This window comes from Pseudorasbora parva, chromosome 11, assembly GCF_024679245.1.
Source record: "Pseudorasbora parva isolate DD20220531a chromosome 11, ASM2467924v1, whole genome shotgun sequence".
NCBI lineage: Eukaryota > Metazoa > Chordata > Actinopteri > Cypriniformes > Gobionidae > Pseudorasbora > Pseudorasbora parva.
The window spans coordinates 9,568,740-9,589,584 of record NC_090182.1 but is presented as its reverse complement, the minus strand read 5'-3'; the positions used below and the strand labels follow the sequence as shown (position 1 = coordinate 9,589,584).

General features: G+C 43.9%; 1 protein-coding gene across 1 annotated transcript in view; it reads left to right on the top strand.

Annotated features, from left to right (window-relative positions):
• The first annotated feature begins 1,739 nt into the window (after nucleotides 1–1,739).
• The window catches only part of LOC137092070 (uncharacterized), a 37,676-nt gene continuing 18,570 nt past the window's right edge, over nucleotides 1,740–20,845 (top strand). Inside the window, exons 1-3 of the mRNA XM_067456343.1 lie at nucleotides 1,740–1,791; nucleotides 2,282–2,464; nucleotides 3,339–3,671. Coding sequence (XP_067312444.1) covers nucleotides 1,740–1,791; nucleotides 2,282–2,464; nucleotides 3,339–3,671 — 568 coding nt within the window. The remainder of the gene's footprint in view (nucleotides 1,792–2,281; nucleotides 2,465–3,338; nucleotides 3,672–20,845) is intronic.

The window sequence follows — 20,845 nt, the reverse complement described above, 5'->3', positions numbered from 1 at the left end:
GGCTTAATGGGTAATGTCTACTTCTACTACTTTATTACTGAAAAAGTTAAACGAATCAAAAGCAAGATAAAAATATAAATGTGTGTATAGCCTATTATTGCATGATTTTGTTCGTTCTGCTGGGATAATCTAGATTTATTTATTTATTTATTTATTTATTTATTTATTTATTTATTTATTTAATCAAATGTATCCCAGTGAGAAGTTTTGAACACAAAACTGGGTCCAGGAGATGCAGGTAAAACATGAACCAGAGCAGCTCCTGTTACTATAGCAACAGACTGATAGAAGCGTGCTGATGGAGACCTCGTGTGGTGGACTTGAGTAATGATCTCAGTATAATCATTTTAGTAATGACAGTATAAATTGAGACTCTTTATCAGGAGCTGTATTCACACACAAAAAATGATCTTAATACTAAGAGTTCTCCTAAATAGCAGTAAAAGTTTTTTTTAAGAGTTTTCTCTTAAAACCAATTCACAAAGCTTCTGAGACCACATTTTACTAAGAAACAGAGAGAAGCTAAGAGTGAGGACAGGGTTGACCCTGGATGATACCATCATGATTTCTAACTAAAACAGTGATTGACTGATGGAGGAGGAGTCTCTGTCAGTGATAGAAATGTTGTGCAATGAGGTGTCATGTTGCCATATTCAAATAAAGTTTATGTCACAAGTATATGTTAAGCATATGTTAGCCTTTCTCAAGAGATATTGCAGAATATCTCATCCGTCCAGTCCCCTGTCCAGAGAAGACATTCGTTCCTGTCCGAGTACAGAGAGGACTTCCATCCACGTCCCAAGAAGAGGGCGTTTGTTCCTTGTCCAGAGAGGACGTTTGTCCTGACGTTCATCTCTCCCATTGCCCTTGCCCCTGACTCCTCACTCTCAGCTCAGCCAGGGATATTGGGGAGTACTCTAAAAGGACGTCCATCCTGAGTCCACCGAGGACATCAGTCCCGAGTCAAGAGAGAACATCTATCCCGAGTTTTTTAAAGGAATGAAAGCACACCGATGGAAAGGTATATGCCCTGGGCGGAGTGCGGCAGCAGCACAATAATCGGTATCCCTCAATTACCCTGTTTTCATTGGAATTTCTTTTCATAATCATTGGAAGCTAAATTCTAAATCAAGATATGATTAATTTCACAGCCCCAACCGGCAGCCTTTCTTGTAACCACAGTGGAAGAGCTCAAGAATGGTCTAGCTTGGCTATGGAAGAATTCACTGCAATGGTCTCCAAATGCTTGGGTCCGACCTACCTCAATGTTGCCACCTCAGGTGCTTGTCCTCAACAGTGTACTCCCTGGTACACTGCTCTTTTAAAGTGACATCCTTAGTTGGAGGGATTTGTCCTCTGGTATCCCATGTGGTCTTCTTGCCCCTGGTTGCAAATGCAGATAAAGCCAGTGAAGGCCCAGAACACAGGAAGGACCTTGAATTTGTAACTGCCAGTAGTCTCCACATCCTGATGACATGGGCCTACAACCAGTACACTGAATCAAGAATATCTGTTTATCTGCTTGTCACCGTTGATAACTGGTGTACCATAAGACTGCAAGAAAGTCCTCAGTTTCTGTTTTGACACACTGGCCTGCACATGAATCAATTCAGATTGCCTATTGTATACATGAGGAGGCAGATACAAGGAGGCTCATGCAGCAAATTCTGCAAGAAAAGGATTTAAAACGATCACCCTTTGCACTGTGGACACAGATCTCGTGGTCCTAGCCATTACACATGTCAGAGCTGGACACTGAGGAGATGAGGGTGGCATTTGGGACTGGCAATCGTGGGTGGATGAGAAATAAATCATTGTGTTTGTTTGATAAAGACGTTTACGAGCCCTGTGATCGAGAGAATCATTCCGGTTGCTGCTTTCAAATCAATCCCTCCCTCATGTAAACTGAACTGACAGGGAGCTGGAGCTCATTAAATATGCAAATCTTATCCAATCCTTGCCGTGGGCGTTTATTTCTAAGTCTTCAGTGCAGCATGCCCATCAAAACCGAGTGTTTCTTGAGAAAGCCTCAAAACCAGTGTAGATTATATTTAAAAACATATAACACATACACTTCATGCACTTCAAAGCTTGTTTGCAGTAGTTGCAAAACAACTTAAAAAAGTATTGCAAAGTCTTCTTTTTACACCTTTCTCCTAGTTTCATTGTCTTTTTTAGATGTAGTGCAAACTATTTTAGTGCAAACATCATCTGCCTTCCCCCACATGAGGAAGCTTCCTCTTTTCTGTGGGAAGCGGTCAGATATTTCCTCATGTGTTAGTCCGGAGTGAGTCTCGCTGTGAGGAGCTTCATGAGAACCAGAACACAGATGGACTGAAGTCCAGACACTCGTCCCCATCTGAAGCTGCATACACACTCTTCTGCTGCGATCGGCTCTACTGGAAACTGAGCTTTAGAGAAATGATGCTCATCTTTGGACTGATGCTGCTGCAAACTGCTGCATGTGAGTCAACTTTATGATGCTGTTCTATCACATGAACCTCTGAGATAAAAACACTCGAATATTACATTTACTGTAGTCTCCAGTCATCTAGTGTTTCTGATCTTCTTAACAGTGGGAATCTGTGGAGTTATACAACATGTGAGAGGGAGTGTGTGTTTTTATTAGTGTCCATTGTGCTAAAAAGCTTCAGTATTTTTTAAATGTATTTATTTAATTATAAATTAAAATTATTAAAATGTATAATGTGGGGATTTATTAAATGACATCTCTTCATTATTATGTCATAATGGTCAGGACATTATAATAAAAGTGAGAAATGTCACAGTTTAACGCAAATGAACAGAAAGTGTCGGAAAAAGACATTCTGCATTATCAGAACATCATGTTAACAAACATAAGCGTTTTAAAATAAACTATGCAGACTGAAAGCACGAGCATTTTAATAAAATCAGAATTTTGATGGAATTAGATTTTTTTACTGAGGACATACATACAGTTTTACTTTGAATTTGTCATTTATTTTGTATTACACTCTAAACCAAATTAAATCTATCCAGTAATAATATGGTTATGATCAGTAATAATTCAGCTGGAGAAACAAAAATGACAGAAAATAGTTGAACATTTGTGTTTATGATGTCACTTCAGATGAACTGAGGTCAGATGTTTCAATACTAAGATCAGATCAGTCTGATTCATTTCTTCTTTGATTCTGTGAATGTTGTGTAATTTTTGTCTTTTTAATGCTAATATATTAATTTGATTCTGGTACTGTTTGTGTGTGTGTGTGTGTGTGTGTGTGTGTGTGTGTGTGTGTGCGTGCGTGCGTGCGTGCGTGCGTGCGTGCGTGCGTGCGTGCGTGCTCGTTCTTCAGGTATGGAGTTTACCTGCAGGTTTAATCAGGCAGATCCCTGTTACGCAGCTCTGGGACACACACTCAATCTGCTGATGGTGGACACTCGTGAATATGACCTGAAGATACGAAAGAGAGTAAACAACAGCCCAGATGATCCAGTTTGTAGAGTAAAGAATGACAGGATCAGGAAGAGTGAATGTGATCTTTTTAAGAACAGATCTGAAGTGACCGTCATTAATGGGACTCTGATAATAAAGCGTGTGATCAGCACAGATTCAGGGAATTACACTGTAGGACTTCAGGTCTCAGACGGCACAGTAACATATGCAGATCTTCAAGTGAATGTTGAAGGTACAGTAACTCTCTCATCAGACTCTTTACAATCTCATGATCTTCATAAATCTCACTCTCATGAAAATGAATCAGTGGTATTATTATTATTATTATTATTATTATTATTATTATTATTATTATTAATAATATTTTTTAAAAAGCATCTGCACTTCCCATGTACTAAAACTATTTTCAGAATTAAAATCTAATATTTTGCTTACTGTACATTACCAACTTTTTCAAAGTACGGGAAAGTATTACTAAAACAGTAATTTGCTACATTGTCACATGACTAACCTGTGCTGCCTGTTTAATTCAGTGATGTCAAGCTACCACGTCAATCGCGGACAGAAGAACATTAGTGTAAACTGTCCTGGTGAGCTTTTAAAACATGAATCTCGACATATCTATAAAAACCACAGCCACACCAGTGATAAAAAACAATGAGTTCCTTTTATTGGACATACTACAGTTTTACTTTGACATTGTCATTTATTTTGCATTGCACTCAAAACCAATTTAAATCTATCCAGTAATAATATGGTCATATTTAGTCATTCAGGATGAGACACTGTTTCCTTAGAGAAAAGAGAAAAGAGTTGAGCATTTGTGTTTTGGATGCAGGTGAGCGTCACTTTAAATGAACTAAGGTCAGATGTTTCAGTGAGATCAGATCAAGAGTCTGATGTCTTTCTTCTTTAATTCTGTAAAAATGTGGGTCAATTGTGTCTTTAATTCTAATAATATTAATTTGATGTCTAAAGATACTCCCTAAGCATCAACGCAAGTGAAGTATGAATGAAACTAGTCCAATCCTGATTGGTGCTACGTCATGATGTAGATGTGAAGGTATACACGGAAGCTATAAAGGTTAGATATAAATAGACAGAAAACTGTCTGTCAATTTACTGTTGTTTGTCCCTCATATATATATATATATATATATATATATATATATATATATATATATATATATATATATATATATATATATATATATATATATATATATATATATATATATATTTCACGAGTTCACACTTACAAATAATTCAGATAGAATAAATAGTATGCGTATTTGGCGTGCTGTCCGAGGAGAGGGCTCCGAGCTCGGTATTTGGCCCGAACCCAGAGTACTCCCCCCGTATCTTTGGTTAGGAAAGTTAACCAGGTGCGTGTGAGGTAGAAGGGGTGGTGGAGGGATGCTGCAAACTTTGTCAAGGAACATTGGTGAGTTGACTGGCTATTTATGTGATCCTCTACTTGAGCTGATTGGTAGACATGATGATTACTGATTGTTGACAGCTGGTTGGAATGACATCATGATTAGGTAGATCATTTGCACGTGCTTCTCCCGAACTTAGTTTTTTAAGAAACATCATTTCACGAGTTCACACTTACAAATAATTCAGATAGAATAAATAGTATGCGTATTTGGCGTGCTGTCCGAGGAGAGGGCTCCGAGCTCGGTATTTGGCCCGAACCCAGAGTACTCCCCCAAAAAATTGCTACTAGCATAGGACAGCAGCCAGTAAATGATGTTGATGCCCCCCAAAAGTTGCAGAGCATGAACTGGTGCTGTGCCGATCGAAGGGGGGTTAGTTACTGGATCGGGAGATCTTTGATCATTATTTTCTGAGGTTTTGGTGGTCGTGGTATCAGACGGGTGAAACTCGTTGGTAGTCAGCTGGGGGTGGTTGCTTGTAGGCGGGAGGAGATAGCAGTGCTGTGGCAGTGGAGACGAGCTGTTTCAGCATGCTTTCGAACGTATCCAATGGGCTGGCTGTACAGAGAATTAGGCTCCTGTAGGAGTTGAGAAGATGACACTGCTGTGGTGGTGGGACTAGTTTGGATGGAGGAACAGAACTCCTGCAGGAGTGAGGTTGGTGATACTGCTGGCAGTGGAGATGAGCCCTTTGAATCTGCTTTCCCAAACTATCCGAAGACCCAGTTGTACAGAGAATTAGGCTCTCTGTAAGGGAACGGTGAGACTGCTGAGACAGTGGAACGGGTTTTGGAAGGGCGTATCAGAGCTCCTGCGGGAGCGGAATTGACTGTAACTGCTGCAGCAAAGATACGAGACGTTTCAACTTGCTTTCCAACTATCCAAACGAACCATTTGTATGGACGATTGGGCTCCTGTGGGAAAGGAGATGGCGACATTGCTGTGGTATTGAAACGAGTTTCGGTGGAGTATCGGGCTTTGCGAGAGCGGAGTTGTCGATACTGCTGCAGCCGTGGGGACGAGCCGTTTTAACTTGTTTTTTGAAACCCCCGGGTTGGAAGTAGAACCTCAACTCCTGCGGAAATATGGAGAGATCACTGCTGCGGCAGTGCGAGCAAGTTGAATGGAAAAACGGAACTCTTGCGGGAGCTGAGGCGGTATCACTGCTGTGGTAGTGGAGGCTTTGGGTGGAGGAACTGGCTTCTGTTGGAGCGGAGGAGATGACACTGTTTGCAGTAAAAGTCGGTTGGAGAAACTGGGCTTCTGCTGGAGCGAATGAGATAACACTGCTGCGGCAGTGAGAACCAGCTGGATGGAAAAGCTTAGCTTCTGTTTGAACGGAGGAGATACTGCTGCGGCAGTGAGAGCCAGCTGGATGGGGAATCCTGAGATTCTATTGGAGCGGAGGAGATAACACTGCTGCGGCAGTGACAGCCGGCTGGATGGAGAATACGGAGCTTCTGTTAGAGCGGAGGAGATAACACTGCTGCGGCAGTGACAGCCAGCTGGATGGAGAATACGGAGCTTTTGTTAGAGCGGAGGAGATAACGTTGCTGCGGCAGTGAGAACCAGCTGGATGGAAAGCTTAGCTTCTGTTAGAACTGAGGAGGAGATACTGCTGCGGCCGTGAGAGCCAGCTGGATGGGGGAATACTGAGATTCTATTGGAGTGGAGGAGATAACACTGCTGCGGCAGTGACAGCTGGCTGGATGGAGAATACGGAGCTTCTGTTAGAGCGGAGGGGATAACACTGCTGCGGCAGTGACAGCCAGCTGGATGGAGAGTCCTGAGCTTCTGTTAGAGCGGAGGAGATAACACTGCTGCGGCAGTGAGAGCCCGCTGGATGGGGAATACGGAGCTTCTATTGGAGCGGAGGAGATAACACTGCTGTGGCAGTGACAGCCAGCTGGATGGAGAATCCTGAGCTTCTGTTAGAGGGGAGGAGGTAACACTGCTGCGGCAGTGAGAGCCAGCTGGATGGAGAATCCTGAGTTTCTGTTTGAGCGGAGGAGATAACACTGCTGCGGCAGTGACAGCCAGCTGGATGGGGAATACTGAGCTTCTATTGGAGCGGAGGAGTTAACACTGCTGCGGCAGTGGGAGCCAGCTGGATGGAGAATCCTGAGCTTCTGTTTGAGCGGAGTTAACACTGCTGCGGCGGTGACAGCCAGCTGGATGGAGAATCCTGAACTTCTGTTAGAGCAGAGGAGATAGCGTTGCTGCGGCAGTGACAGCCAGCTCGATGGGGAATACTGAGCTTCTGTTAGAGCGGAGGAGATAACACTGCTGTGGCAGTGAGAGCCGGCTGGATGGAAAAACTGAGCTTCTGTTTGAGCGGAGGAGATAACACTGCTGCGGCAGTGACAGCCAGCTGGATGGGGAATACTGAGCTTCTATTGGAGCGGAGGAGTTAACACTGCTGCGGCAGTGGGAGCCAGCTGGATGGAGAATCCTGAGCTTCTGTTTGAGCGGAGTTAACACTGCTGCGGCGGTGACAGCCAGCTGGATGGAGAATCCTGAACTTCTGTTAGAGCAGAGGAGATAGCGTTGCTGAGGCAGTGACAGCCAGCTCGATGGGGAATACTGAGCTTCTGTTTGAGCGAAGGAGATAACACTGCTGCGGCAGTGGAAATTTGAGGTGGGTTCCTGCGGGAGTAACTGGAGAGATGCTGCTACGGCAGTGAATATTATTGATTCACTTAGTGAATTTGGTGATGTTGAAATGGAGCGGATGTGGTGGTCCTGTAGGATTGAGTGTATGGAAAAAAGCTGAAGCTGAAACAATTTTAGCTGATGAGGGTCTGTTGGGCTTCTTTGATGTGGGAGCGATTGGAGCGGATGTAGCTCTTGAAAGCCTCTGACGACCAGCGACCAAGTTTTTGGATCTGGTGCTGGGAGAGACCTTTTTGAGCAGCTGTGGTTGCTGCACCTATGCGGAATGAATGGCTAGAAAAGTTGTCTGCTGAGATGCCGGATAGAATCAGTATAGACTTGAGGTGTTTTTGGAACCAGAAACGTGTGACAGGGCGGTTAGCATCGTCTGTGAAGAGTGGTTCAGAGAAAAGTTTAGTCTGCGAACTTCTGAAATGAAGGTAGGCTAAAAGGGATTGATACGGCTGGATTGGTGATGGAAGGTTGAAAATGTAAATGGAATGCCCTTTTTTCATTTGGTCCGTCTTGCTTTGTTTGATGAAGTAAGAGATTGTTTCGTTATCTAGCACTGCTAGGTCTGAAATTGTAGGATGAAGCTTTGGGTTGAAGGTGGATGTGATGGTAATTTCTGAGCTTCTGAGAAAACCGAAGAAAGCCAATATGAACATTGCATCCAGAGTGCGGGCAGTATTGGTGTAGTGGTATCCTCGGCGGAGGGTGGAGATACATTTGGTAAGTATATCTAGAGTTATTGGTTGTCTGGCGTCTGGGTGGGTGGGTTGAGTCTTTTGGATGCCTTTGATGAGCATGGATGTTTGTGAATTGGATATTTCTGGAGAGGGCAGACTAAACGCAAGTTTGTGAAAAAATTGAATTCCGCTTAGATAACCCTTGATGGAGCTGACTTGGAGGTTCTTGGTGCTGTTGAGATAAGATATGAATGAAGTGATGGTAAGCGAAGAATAATATGGAAAATTCAGCTTGTATATGGAGTGAAAAGACTTGAAACACTTCCATGCAGTTAGGTAGGATTGAAGGGTTCTGGGGGAAACAGCTTGAAGGATGGAATTGAGAGAAGCGTCAATGAGGGGTCTCAATGGGTGGTTTATGGGAATATTAGCTCTCAATACTTTGGTACTGGGGTTGGGAATGGGAATGGGTCCGCCTCTGGCGCCAACAGCCTGAATTTCTGTGAGGATCTGTGCTCTAATGTTGCTGGCGACAGGGGGCAGTTCCAAGGCTGTAGAATTCGGCGGGAAGGGCATCTGTGTTGCAGAAAACAGGGTGAATGGAGCACTAGTTTGGGAAAAAGTGTTAGGCAGATAGAAAACCAGGGGCCGAAAACCGCTTGCGGAGGCAACCTCTCGTTTCAGTCGGTCCCCGACAAAGAAGGAATGGGAAAAAGGGGAAAGAGGAAAGCTAAGGAGGACAAAAAGCTGCTGGGCCTGCACCGCTAGCGGAGGCAGCCTCGCGCTAGAGTTTGATGGTGGGGCTGCAGGCCAAGGGAAGGGGTTAGAAAAAGTGACAGGAAAAGGCTGTGATACAAAGCTTGAGCTGCTGGCGGAAGCGTACTTACGCTTAAAGGATTGCCTGGGGCAGAGGAAACTGGTATTGTAGCCTGGGGTGCAATGCTGGAAAACACCCACGGTCTCTGGCTCGGCGGAGCAGAGAGATGAGTTGTGCTGGGTGGCGGCGACGATGGCAGCGGTGGCTGGAACTGGGGCGCGGCCCGGGCTAGCTGAGGGCCTGCTGCAGTGGCCTGATGCTCGAGGAAGAACCAATTCTGTGGGAGAAGGGGTCTTTTGAGAGCGTGAGTTCGGATCCTTATGTTTCCTTGATCTGTTTGTAGTTTTGGAAGGTGGAGTGGATTTTGGAGATGGAGAAGCTGCTTGAAGTGACACGTACAGGTTGTATAATTTGGCTTTATTAATTCTTCTGGAAAAATTATCCTCGACACTGATTAGCACTTGTCTTAACCCTAGTACGGTCCATTTCTCTATTGCTGGAATCGTAGGTTGTACTGAGGAGTAGGAGGAAGCTGGAGATGGTGGATGTCTTGAAGGTGGAGGCGATGGCAAGCCGTTGCGTCTCGGTGTACGGGATGTGGCTCGGCTGGGCCGACGGCCACGCTGTGTTGCTGGAGATTCAGTCACGGTGTCTTGTTGGGTTGTGGTGCTCCTTGCAGCTGTGGAATGCTGTAGAGGATCTTCGTCAGATGGATAAATTTCATTCTCAAACATTGCAATGGGTAGGACCAATTTTCTTCAGCTCCTGCGGAAGCATAAAGAACAACACTGTTTTGGCAGTGGAGAAACGGTTAGCCAGAGAAACCGAGCTCCTGTGGGAGCAGAGGGAACTGCACTGCTTGCAGCAGTGGAGAAACGGTTTGCCAGAAAAACTGAGCTCCTGTGGGAGCAGTGGAAAAACGGTTAGCCAGATAAACTGAGCTCCTGTGGGAGCAGAGGGAACAGCACTGCTACAGCAGTGGAGAAGAGATTAGCCCGAAAAACTGAGCTCCTGTGGGAGCAGAAGGAAGCACACTGTTATGGACACTGGAGGAATTAGCCAGAGAAACTGAGCTCCTGTGGGAGCAAAAGGAAACACACTGTTATGGATACTGGCGAAACTAGCCAGAGAAACCGGGCTCCTGTGGGAGCAGAAGGAAGCACACTGTTATGGACACTGGAGGAATTAGCCAGAGAAACTGAGCTCCTGTGGGAGCAAAAGGAAACACACTGTTATGGATACTGGCGAAATTAGCCAGAGAAACTGGGCTCCTGTGGGAGCAGAAAGAACAGCACTGCTGTGGCACAGGAGAAAAATAGCCGGAGAAACTGAGCTCCTGCGGGAGCAGAGATAACAGTGCTGCTGTGGCGCGGAGGAGAAAAAGATTAGCCAGAAAACTGAGCTCCTGTGGGAGCAGAGAGAATAGCACTGTTATGGCAGAGGAGAAATTAGCCAGAGAAACTGAGCTCCTATGGGAGAAGATGGAACATCACTGCTTCTGTGGTGGAGAAAAAGTTAGATGGAACAAAATGGAAAAGCATGTTTGTAAAACCATAATGGGACTCTTATTTTGAAAGAGACCCATTTGGGTCCAACTCTTATTAAATTTAGCATACAACATTACAATATAATCACAATAAAGAAAACAGTCCTGGTTCATAAGAACTTGGCGCCATACATTGATTGTAAATGCTCTGAAACTGTAATATTCTGAACGCAACACGGCGCCACATTCAAAAGTTTAATCACAATTAGGAAGATGTGATGTATGTTTCTGTCTCCAAAATATAAGATGGCTTAAATAATCATTATGCTGTATTGTCAACATTTAAGTTACTTAGCCTCACGATACATTCATTCGCTTTGCGAGCGAGTAAATTTATTGTTTATCACCACGGCAAATGCACTTTGTGTGTGACAAGTTTCTGTCTGTTGTACACAGAGGCAGCAAGATCACAACAAAGCTTGATGCGTGCCGGAACTATGTTATTTAAGATACATTTCTATTTCTTGGGACAGGAGCTGTTGTAGCTGTCCTGCTGCAAGTCTGTGCAGTGTGCACTCTTTACAGTGTCTGAGCGCTGCTCAAACAATTGACTCCTCATTGATTGAATTGTGGCAAAGACCACATTACACTTTGGAAAAAACAGGAATTCTTTTACCGTGATGTTGAGGAGCCATTGGTTTGAAAGAATGCTGATGAAAATCGGCCAAAAGGGGCTTTAGGTAGCTTAGGAATTTGTAAGGAAAGTTTTTTAGCATTGTAGCATAGCTTCAAGCAGCGTGTGGAGCCATGTTGACAGCGTGGGTAGAAAAAGTGACCTGCCAGAATGCTGCAAACTTTGTCAAGGAACATTGGTGAGTTGACTGGCTATTTATGTGATCCTCTACTTGAGCTGATTGGTAGACATGATGATTACTGATTGTTGACAGCTGGTTGGAATGACATCATGATTAGGTAGATCATTTGCACGTGCTTCTCCCGAACTTAGTTTTTTAAGAAACATCATATATATATATATATATGAGGGACAAACAACAGTATCTATATATATATATATATATATATAAAGAAAAATAATGGCGACCGAGTTCAAGAGGTGTGTGCACCCGTGTCCCCACTTCATTTCGGGAGGGTGCTGCGCTTGCGGTTGGCGGTCTTTGATAAGGCCGGCCAACCACGTGAGCCCCGTGGTTCTGGGCCCGCGGTCGCCGAGGCGGCCCGGCGTCGCAAATCATGGGGCTCACAACTGGATTTGTCGGTGGAGATTGAGACTGCCGAGGCACTTTCTCAATCTTCCTCTGACAGTTCAGAGGTTCTCCCACCTCGTGTGGAAGCCTGCAAAGCGGCTTCTTCCCCCTGGGTGGAGAATCCGATGTTGATTCTCTCTGGTTCTGATTTTAGATCTCTGAGGAGGGACCTCCTATCACAGACAGGGGGCACAATATTTCACCCCCGCCCCGAAATATGGAACCTTTGGGTCTGGCCCCTGAGGGGGCCAGGTACCGACAAGATGGGCTACCAGCAGACATTATAGAGACCCTACTTAGTTCTAGGGCCCTGTCTACAAGAAGACTGTACAGCCTCAAGTGGAATGTTTTCGCTACTTGATGTAGAGAACGTGAGGTGGACCCAGTTAACTGCCCAGTGGCTTCGGTGCTGGAGTTCCTCCAAAATCGTTTCACCCCTTCCACAATTAAGGTGTATGTTTCAGCTATTGGAGCTTTCCACGCTCCGTTAAGTAATGGGCCTATGGGTAGGCACCATTTGGTTGTACATTTCCTCCGTGGGGTGCGGAGGATGAGACCTGTAGTCTGTACCAGAGTACCAACATGGGATCTGGCAGTAGTGCTTGAGGGTCTGGCTGAGGGCCCCTTCGAACCACTGGAATCGGCGGAACCTAAGAATCTGACGCTTAAAGTAGCATTCCTCCTAGCTATTACCTCTCTTACGAGAGTGGGGGATCTTCAAGGCTTGGCCATTACGCCAACCTGCCAGGAGTTTGCCCGCGGAGGAGTCAAAGCCGCACTGCACCCTAGACCTGGCTACGTGTCTAAGGTCCCGTCCAGTGTGGTCAGGTCCTTGGTCCTTCAGGCGTATCATCCCCTGCCCCACGTGACGGCGGAAGAAGGGAGACTGTTCCTCTTGTGCCCGGTTCGGGCCCTGAGGGTTTATTTGGAAAGGTCAGCTCAGTGGAGGAAATCAGATCAGCTGTTAGTGTGTTTTTAGCTCACCCAAGAAAGGGTTGCCTGCATCAACCCCTACTATTAGTAATTGGATTGTGCAGACTATAGCCTTGGCATATCAGGTGCGCAATCTGCCTTCACCTATAGCCTTGAGGGCCCATTCCACCAGGGGCATGGCCTCCTCGGTGGCCCTTCTCTCCGGAGTTCCTACGCAGGACATTTGCGAAGCGGCAGGTTGGGCTACTTAAAGCACACCTTTATAAGATTCTACAGCTTGCACCTCCCTGCGACACTTGGCGGCAGGATGCTCCAGTCCTAATTGTGCCTGGTCTCCAGCTTTACAATAGGGCAGGCGTATCCTTGGTGTGGCCTAGTGGGTACTCGTTCCCCAAAATCGTCGTTCCGACTCAGTGCAAAATTCCCTCTATATAGGGAACGTCTCGAGTTATGTATATAACCATTGTTCCCTGAGAGGGAATGAGCACTGCGTCCCGTCGCCACACCGCGTATCGCCTGAGAGCGTTTGCTTCATCGCGATAATTGATGCTACAATTCACCGGGCTCCCCTTTATAGCTTCCGTGTATGCCGTTACATCTACGTCATGACATAGTACCAATCAGGATTGGACTAGTTTCATTCATACTTCAGATGCGTTGATGCTTATAGGGAGCATCCCCAAATTCGTCGTTCCGACGCAGTGCTCGTTCCCTCTCAGGGAACAAGGGTTATATACATAACCAGAGACGTTCCCTTCATTGGACACAGTTAATTCTAAAAAGTTTATTTCAGCCCGAACTTGTGTAGATGTGTTTTTGGTTTCAGTGATGTTTTATTACAGGATCAACAGCTGCAGCTGTGACCTCTAGTTTGACCTCTACACTGATCAACAGAGTTTAAAACAGCACGCTACAGGAAACATGATGGATTGGTTTGGTTTTCTTTAACTGTTGTCTTCAGTGTTTTCAGAGCCTGTGGTGTTTGTGCTGGTCTGGTGTTTTCAGATGATGGTTCTGTTTGGTCTGTTAGGAGGTTTTCACATCTACATGAGACATGCATCAGGTCAGAGACATTTATGATCATCATTATGGATTTTATTTGTAGATATTAAGAGTGTGAGGATGATATTGTGATTTGTTTAGGAAGGAAACAGGAAGATCAAAAACTGAGAATGAGGAGATTTAGAGAAGGACATGAACACACAGCAGAAGATCCATGAGACCAGCAGCAGATCTCAGCACATCTATGAGAAATCTCCTCCTTTTGCTTCCACAATGTTTTCAAGCGACTCAAACAATTGTGAAGATGTCAGATGACGGCAACTTTGGATTGACACGCAAAACTTTTAGATATTATCCTATATTTTAATATAGTCCTTATATTGTTATACTAAGAGCACATGTCATTTCTGCCTAACATGTACGCTGTGTCTGCTCAACTGAGAACATGAAGTTAACTCACATGTACTATATTATAGCTGTGTATTACTGCCAGATATTACTGTGACACTCATCTCTGGCTGATAACAGAATATTTCCTAAATTGTAACATTAAATCAAACATTTTCTGTAAAGCTGCTTTGAAACAACATGTATGGTGAAAAGCGCTATAAAATACACTTGAATTGAAAAAGCTTGAAGTCAAAACGGTTCCTCTTGATTGGTTCCTCAGTTCTAAGGTGTCTGGTGTTTTACAGCCGTGAATTTAAATTTCTGCTTGCATTTGCAATTTTGGGTTTTAAAAAAAAGTTTAACGTTTAACCTCATTCATGTATCTTTACCAGATCTTTGTCATTATAATATTATATTCTCTAAGAATTGTATTGAGTCCATTGAAACTTTTAAGATTAAGTTTTGTTAGCCTATATAGAGTTATTTGAAAATCAAAATATTTGAAATTTAACTGACGGCTAAATTTGAAAATGTGCAATATAAGCTATATGAAAAAACTAAATATCAAATAACACAATTCATTTTATTAAATGAGTCCAGCTGTAACCCTTGTTTCCTTCTGCAGATGACGCTAATAACCAAGAAAGTGTCTCTCTTTGATCAAATATTATATACTTGTATTACAGTTTTTCTCAATTGCTAAAACACTAAAACCCATCGGCTGAACAAATTTATCAGTTGCCTGAGCTCATTTAGCTAATTGTGCAGTCTGTTGTCAATACCTTAAACCATTTCACATCATAAAACACAATTTGCAGATCTCACTTAGACTTTTCAGCAAAACTCTAAACACATTCTCATTGTCAAGACACATTCTGCACTCTAATGCACATGTCATCCATACGGGTTAACACAAGTGGCAACAATCAAATACAAATGGAGAACACAATGTCATTGATAGAACACAACCACTCAAAACGGATTTAACCTGTTTCAAATGATGAGACACAACCAATATAAGTACAGTGCATTGTAGGCTGTATACTGTACAATTAACAAATCTTATTGTCCTGAACATGTTGCTTTCCATTTGTTTACAGTATGCTACTGACTGCTCAATAGATTTTGACTGGTTGCAGTTTCATATCAACAAAGAACGAGCTTGTAAGATGCAGAGTACAGTACTGTAAAAATCAGCCTAATCTAATGAAAATGCATATCTATAGCACAAATTGTATTTATCGTGTGATTTATGTGCCAAAATGAGTTTTTATGAGCATATGTTACACAGTTTTCGTGTGCATATGATATGTCCTTTATATTGTGTTATGTGCACGTACTCCAAACAACTCAACCTACCCAATGGGGTGACAATGCAAATCATATGCACATAAAAAATAATTGTGCCGTATAAATCGCACAATAAATACAATTTGTGATGTATATGCATTTCATGAGAATGAGTTGGTAAAAATAGGGCTACAAGCAAGAGGAAGAACAAAAAATTGCAAAGCAATGCAGAATAGCAATAATTTCTGATCAATTTTGAGCTACTATGATGAAACATGTTTTCATTCATCACAGGACAATGACAGAAAAATATGAAATTTGTTTTAAGATTAAAAATTTACTTCTGCCTGAGAACTGTTTTGAACAATATGTTTTCTATTTTTTGCTGTATTGTTTACTGATTGCTTGATAGTGTTTATCATTTTGATCACTTTGTTTATGATTTGAGAGCAGTGTTTGATTTTGAACACAGGTAAAACTGTTTTGAGGCGAAAGTTTCATTTTGCAAGAGAAGTCAGAGGTTTTGTGAATAGTGCTTGAAGAGGAGGTTTTGTGTTTAATGGTTTCAGAAAATGGAGCAAGGTTTCAGAAATAGTGTTTAAGCAATTGAGAAAAACTGTAACTCAAAATTTTAATTTCAGTGAACTCAAAATTTTAAGGCAACCAGGTAACTTTTTTTCAAAATAATTTTTTACAGTGTAGCTGACAGCCTGCCATGAATTAGATGTATAACCAATCGGAGGAGAGCCCTTCTAGCCAATTATAGACGAAAAAGGCGGTACCTTCCCCTACCATCCTGGGGAAAAAAATATTGCATGCCAGGGGTGTGTGCCCTATAACCTGATTACCTGGACTGAAGGCGAATATCACCGCGATCGCTTAAAAAAATATGCACAGAGGTTGCTGAACTGGTATTCTACAATGTTTAAACAAAGAATAATGCCCGAGTGACAATCTATACATTGTTAGAAAGAAGCATCACGACACGAGGCCTAACAAGACAGGAAAATCTGAGCTTACATTAGCAACACTAAACGGACAAAAAAAAACTAAAAAACAAAAAATGGCAAAAATAACTTTAAAGGGTAACTAAACCCCTGTTCACAGCCTAACTCCGCCCTCTGGCAATATTTGAAAAATGCTGCAAAAGTGGAGGCAGAGGGGACGAGACGAGGGCGGGGCTGAGCGGGGGGGGGGGGGTGTTTGGGTGTCCACCTGAGACCCGTATACCATAGATATCCATAATAAAGGCTAGATGTCTCGTGCGCGCTGTTGGCCAATGGAGGTCGCCGTCCGCAACTGGCGGCCATCTTGTCACAGGCAGCTCGCTCACTCGTAACAGTGTGTTTTAATGGTGCATGTACTTTTAAATAACCATTACTTGCTCAATTTTTAACGGATTTTCAAACTGTTTCGTTTGTTATAAATGTCAGAGATGTAGTTATGACACTACATGCTTATGAATAATTATAACCATGGACTTCAATATGAAAGTAACATTGAACAGAACAGATAGGTGCAATGAATATACATACATACAAGGTATTTATGTTAAATCAACATATAGCTTACTAAAACTGTGTACCGAACGGCAACATGAGAAATTATATATATATATATATATATATATATATATATATATATATATATATATATATATATATATATATATATATATATATATATATATATATATATAAAATATATATATTTTTATAAAAAACAATATATATAGCTATATATATACGCTTTTATAATAAGAATATAACTATTATAATTAAAAAAAATTGTATTTTCTTTTTAAAAAATTAACAAAAAAACATGCAAACTAAGTTTATTTTAACTAGACAAAAGATTAGTTGTCATAAAATCGTTATTGGTGTCAATAAAACCTATATAATTGAACAGCTCGATTGTGGTCTCAGCCTTGATAACGTGCATGTATGTTATAGCCGTGATACACAAGCTGCACGATTAAGTCGTTTATGGAAACAAAAAGCTGCCATTTCAATGTGTTAAAGCATCCAGATATGTAGCCATGTTAATAACGTTTGTAAGAAACTAAACCATTTGTAAATCCGTCAAGATTTCAGCGAGATAAGAGTATTTATGTTCGTACAGATCGCTCACCTTACATCAGGTTCCACAGAGCCCGACAGAAAGCTTGCCTGTGACAAGATGGCCGCCGGTGATGCCGATGGTGACTCCGCCGTAAGACATCTAGTCCTTATTATGGATATCTATGGTAGTGACAACTTGTTTGACAGTTGTCAGACTCGCAAGATGGATAGTGACTGGAGTGAGGACAGCAGCTTTGCAACACAGCGGTCAAAGTAGAGGACTTTTCTCCACCACCTTCACCTAAAGTGGAGGAGGGTGAAATGTCTGTAGACACAATCGAGCTGCTGGCTGCTAAAGTGCAGCGATCCTAAGTCAACTTGTGATTGGCTAACATTCCAGGTTTTTTTATTTTTATTTTATTTTATTTTATTTTATTTTATTTTATTTTATTTATTTATTTATTTATTTATTTATTTATTTATTTATTTATTTTTATGCATATATTGAACATCAACAAAAAGGCAATCACAAATACGGAAGACATTATAAACAAGCACTGAGATTACAATTAGTAGAATAAAGACAAAAAAATAAAAAATAAAAAATAAAGAAAGAGTAGGGGAAGAGTTTTTCCTAAGTTATAAAACCAAAATTTTCCATTAAGGAGTACAGATACAATGCTTTGGGAATTTTCATTTCTCTCAGTGTTTCTAGATATACTTTAAATTCCTCTTTAAAAACCAATAATCGGGGAGGAGTTTTGAAAAATTTACATTTGTGTATGTAAAATTTCAACAAGAGCAATATATTATTTATTACATAAGATACCTTTTTATCCTCAATTAACAAACCATATTTAATAGTTTCCCATGACATTGTCAATTTTATAGGTATTCCTTGTTGCATCCCATTGAATGCCTCTTTCCAGAATGTATTTACCAAATTACACAGAAAAAACGTCTCGGGTTATGAATATAACCCATGTTCCCTGAGAGGGAACGAGACACTGCGTCATCGTAGATGACACATCGGGGGAACGCCCTCGGCGTGACGCTGCTGAGTTCATATCAAAAAAGTCCAATCTTGATTGGTGTTGCGTAATGACGTAACGAGTGACGGCATACCCGGAGGTATAAAGGGACGCCGGCACAAGCAAACGCAGCTTACTGCTATGAAGCGGGCCGCTCTGTAGATAGGCGGGGCTACGAGACGCAGTGTCTCGTTCCCTCTCAGGGAACATGGGTTATATTCATAACCCGAGACGTTCCCTTTATCGAGGGAACTCGCACTGCGTCATCGTAGATGACACATCGGGGAACGAGTACCCACTAGTCCTCGCCTATCCTGCACCCCATGACATGAACCGGAGTGCATAATCAGGGGGCGAGCACCCTAGCGCCTGGCGTCACCGGGAGGTGCAGACTATAATACCTCACGAAGGTATGCGGTGTGGCCCACCCAGCCGCCTCGCAAATCTCTTGCAGAGAAGCTCCGGAAAGGAGGGCTACCGAGGAGGCCATGCCCCTGGTAGAATGAGCCCTCACGGCTATAGGTGAAGGCAAGTTGCGCACCTGATAGGCCGTTGCTATTGCCTGGACAATCCAGTTACTAATTGTCTGTTTCGCTGCAGGCAGCCCCTTCCTAGGTGGACCAAAGCACACTAACAACTGGTCTGACTTCCTCCACTGGGCAGACCTCTCCAAATAAATCCTCAATGCCCGCACCGGGCAGAGAAGGTGAAGCCTGCCCTCATCTGCCGTCACATGAGGCGGGGGATGAAAAGCCTGGAGAACCACCGACCGTACCGCATTAGACGGTACCTTGGGGACGTATCCCGGGGTCGGCCGCAAGATAGCTTTCACGTTGCCTGGGGCAAACTCCAAGCAATTGGGTGTTACTGCCAATGCCTGAAGGTCCCCCACCCTCCTCAGAGAGGTGATGGCTAAGAGAAAAGCTACCTTAAGCGTGAGGTTCTTGGCCTCAGCCAACTCCAGCGGTTCGAAGGGGGCCTCAACCAACCCTTCGAGAACCACTGCCAGATCCCACGCAGGGATCCTAGAACGAGCCACAGGTCTCATCCTCCGCGCTCCTCGGAGGAACCGTACAACCAGATGGTGCCTCCCCAGAGGTCCTTCACCTAATGGTGCGTGGAAAGCTCCTATCGCTGCCACATACACCTTAAGTGTGGACGGGGTAAGCCCGGCGGAAAACCGATCTTGCAGAAACTCCAGTACTGAAGCCACAGCGCAGTTCACTGGGTCTACTTCACGGTCTCTACACCATATGGAGAACACTCTCCACTTCAAGTTGTACAGCTTCCTGGTGGAAGGAGCCCTGGAGCTGAGTATAGTCTCCACGACACCTGCTGACAGCCCTTCCTCTATGAGCTCTGCCCCCTCAGGGGCCAAGCCCACAGGTTCCATAACTCTGGCTGGGGGTGAAATATCGAGCCCCCCGCCTGAGTCAACAGATCCCTCCTCAGAGGAATCTGCCATGGAAGGTCGTCTAGCAGGTCCATAATGTCGGAGAACCATACCCTGGTCGGCCACCGGGGTGCTATCAGAAGCAGGCGAATGCCTTCCCGGCGAACCCGCTCCAGAACTCCCGGGAGCAGAGCAATCGGGGGAAATGCGTACAGACGCAGCCTCGGCCACGCCTGTGACATGGCATCCAGGCCCAACGGAGCCGGATGCCTGAGGGAGAACCAAAGTGGACAGTGGGTCGTCTCTCGAGACGCAAACAAATCCACTTCCATTCGGCCGAACCTCTCGCATATGGCCTCCACCACCTCTGGATGGAGACGCCACTCCCCGGGCCTCAGCCCCTGCCTCGACAGGATGTCTGCTCCCTGGTTCTGGTCCCCCGGGATATAAACTGCCCTGAGAGAAGACAGTTTCCCGTGGGACCACAGGAGGACTTGATGCGCCAGTCTGTACAGAGAGCGCGATCTCAGACCCCCCTGATGATTTAGATACGATACCACGGCAGTGTTGTCGGATCGTATCAGGACATGGTGGCCGCGAAGGTCCTCGAGAAAACTCCTCAGAGCTTTCCAGACAGCCAGCATCTCTAGGCAGTTGATGTGCCATGAAGCATGCTGGGCTGTCCAAGGACCTCTCGCCCCTCGGCCTTCCATGACCGCGCCCCAACCAGTAAGGGATGCATCTGTTGAAACGGTTTTCCGGCAACACGATGCTCCCAATACTAGCCCCAGGGACAGAAACCAAGGTTTCTTCCATATAACCAGGGAACGAATGCATTTGCGCGTTACCCTGATCATACGAAAGGGATTCCCCTTCGGAGAAAACCCCTTGGTTCTCAGCCACCACTGTAGCGGTCTCATGTGGAGCAGGCCGAGTGGAATCACACTGGACGCTGCTGC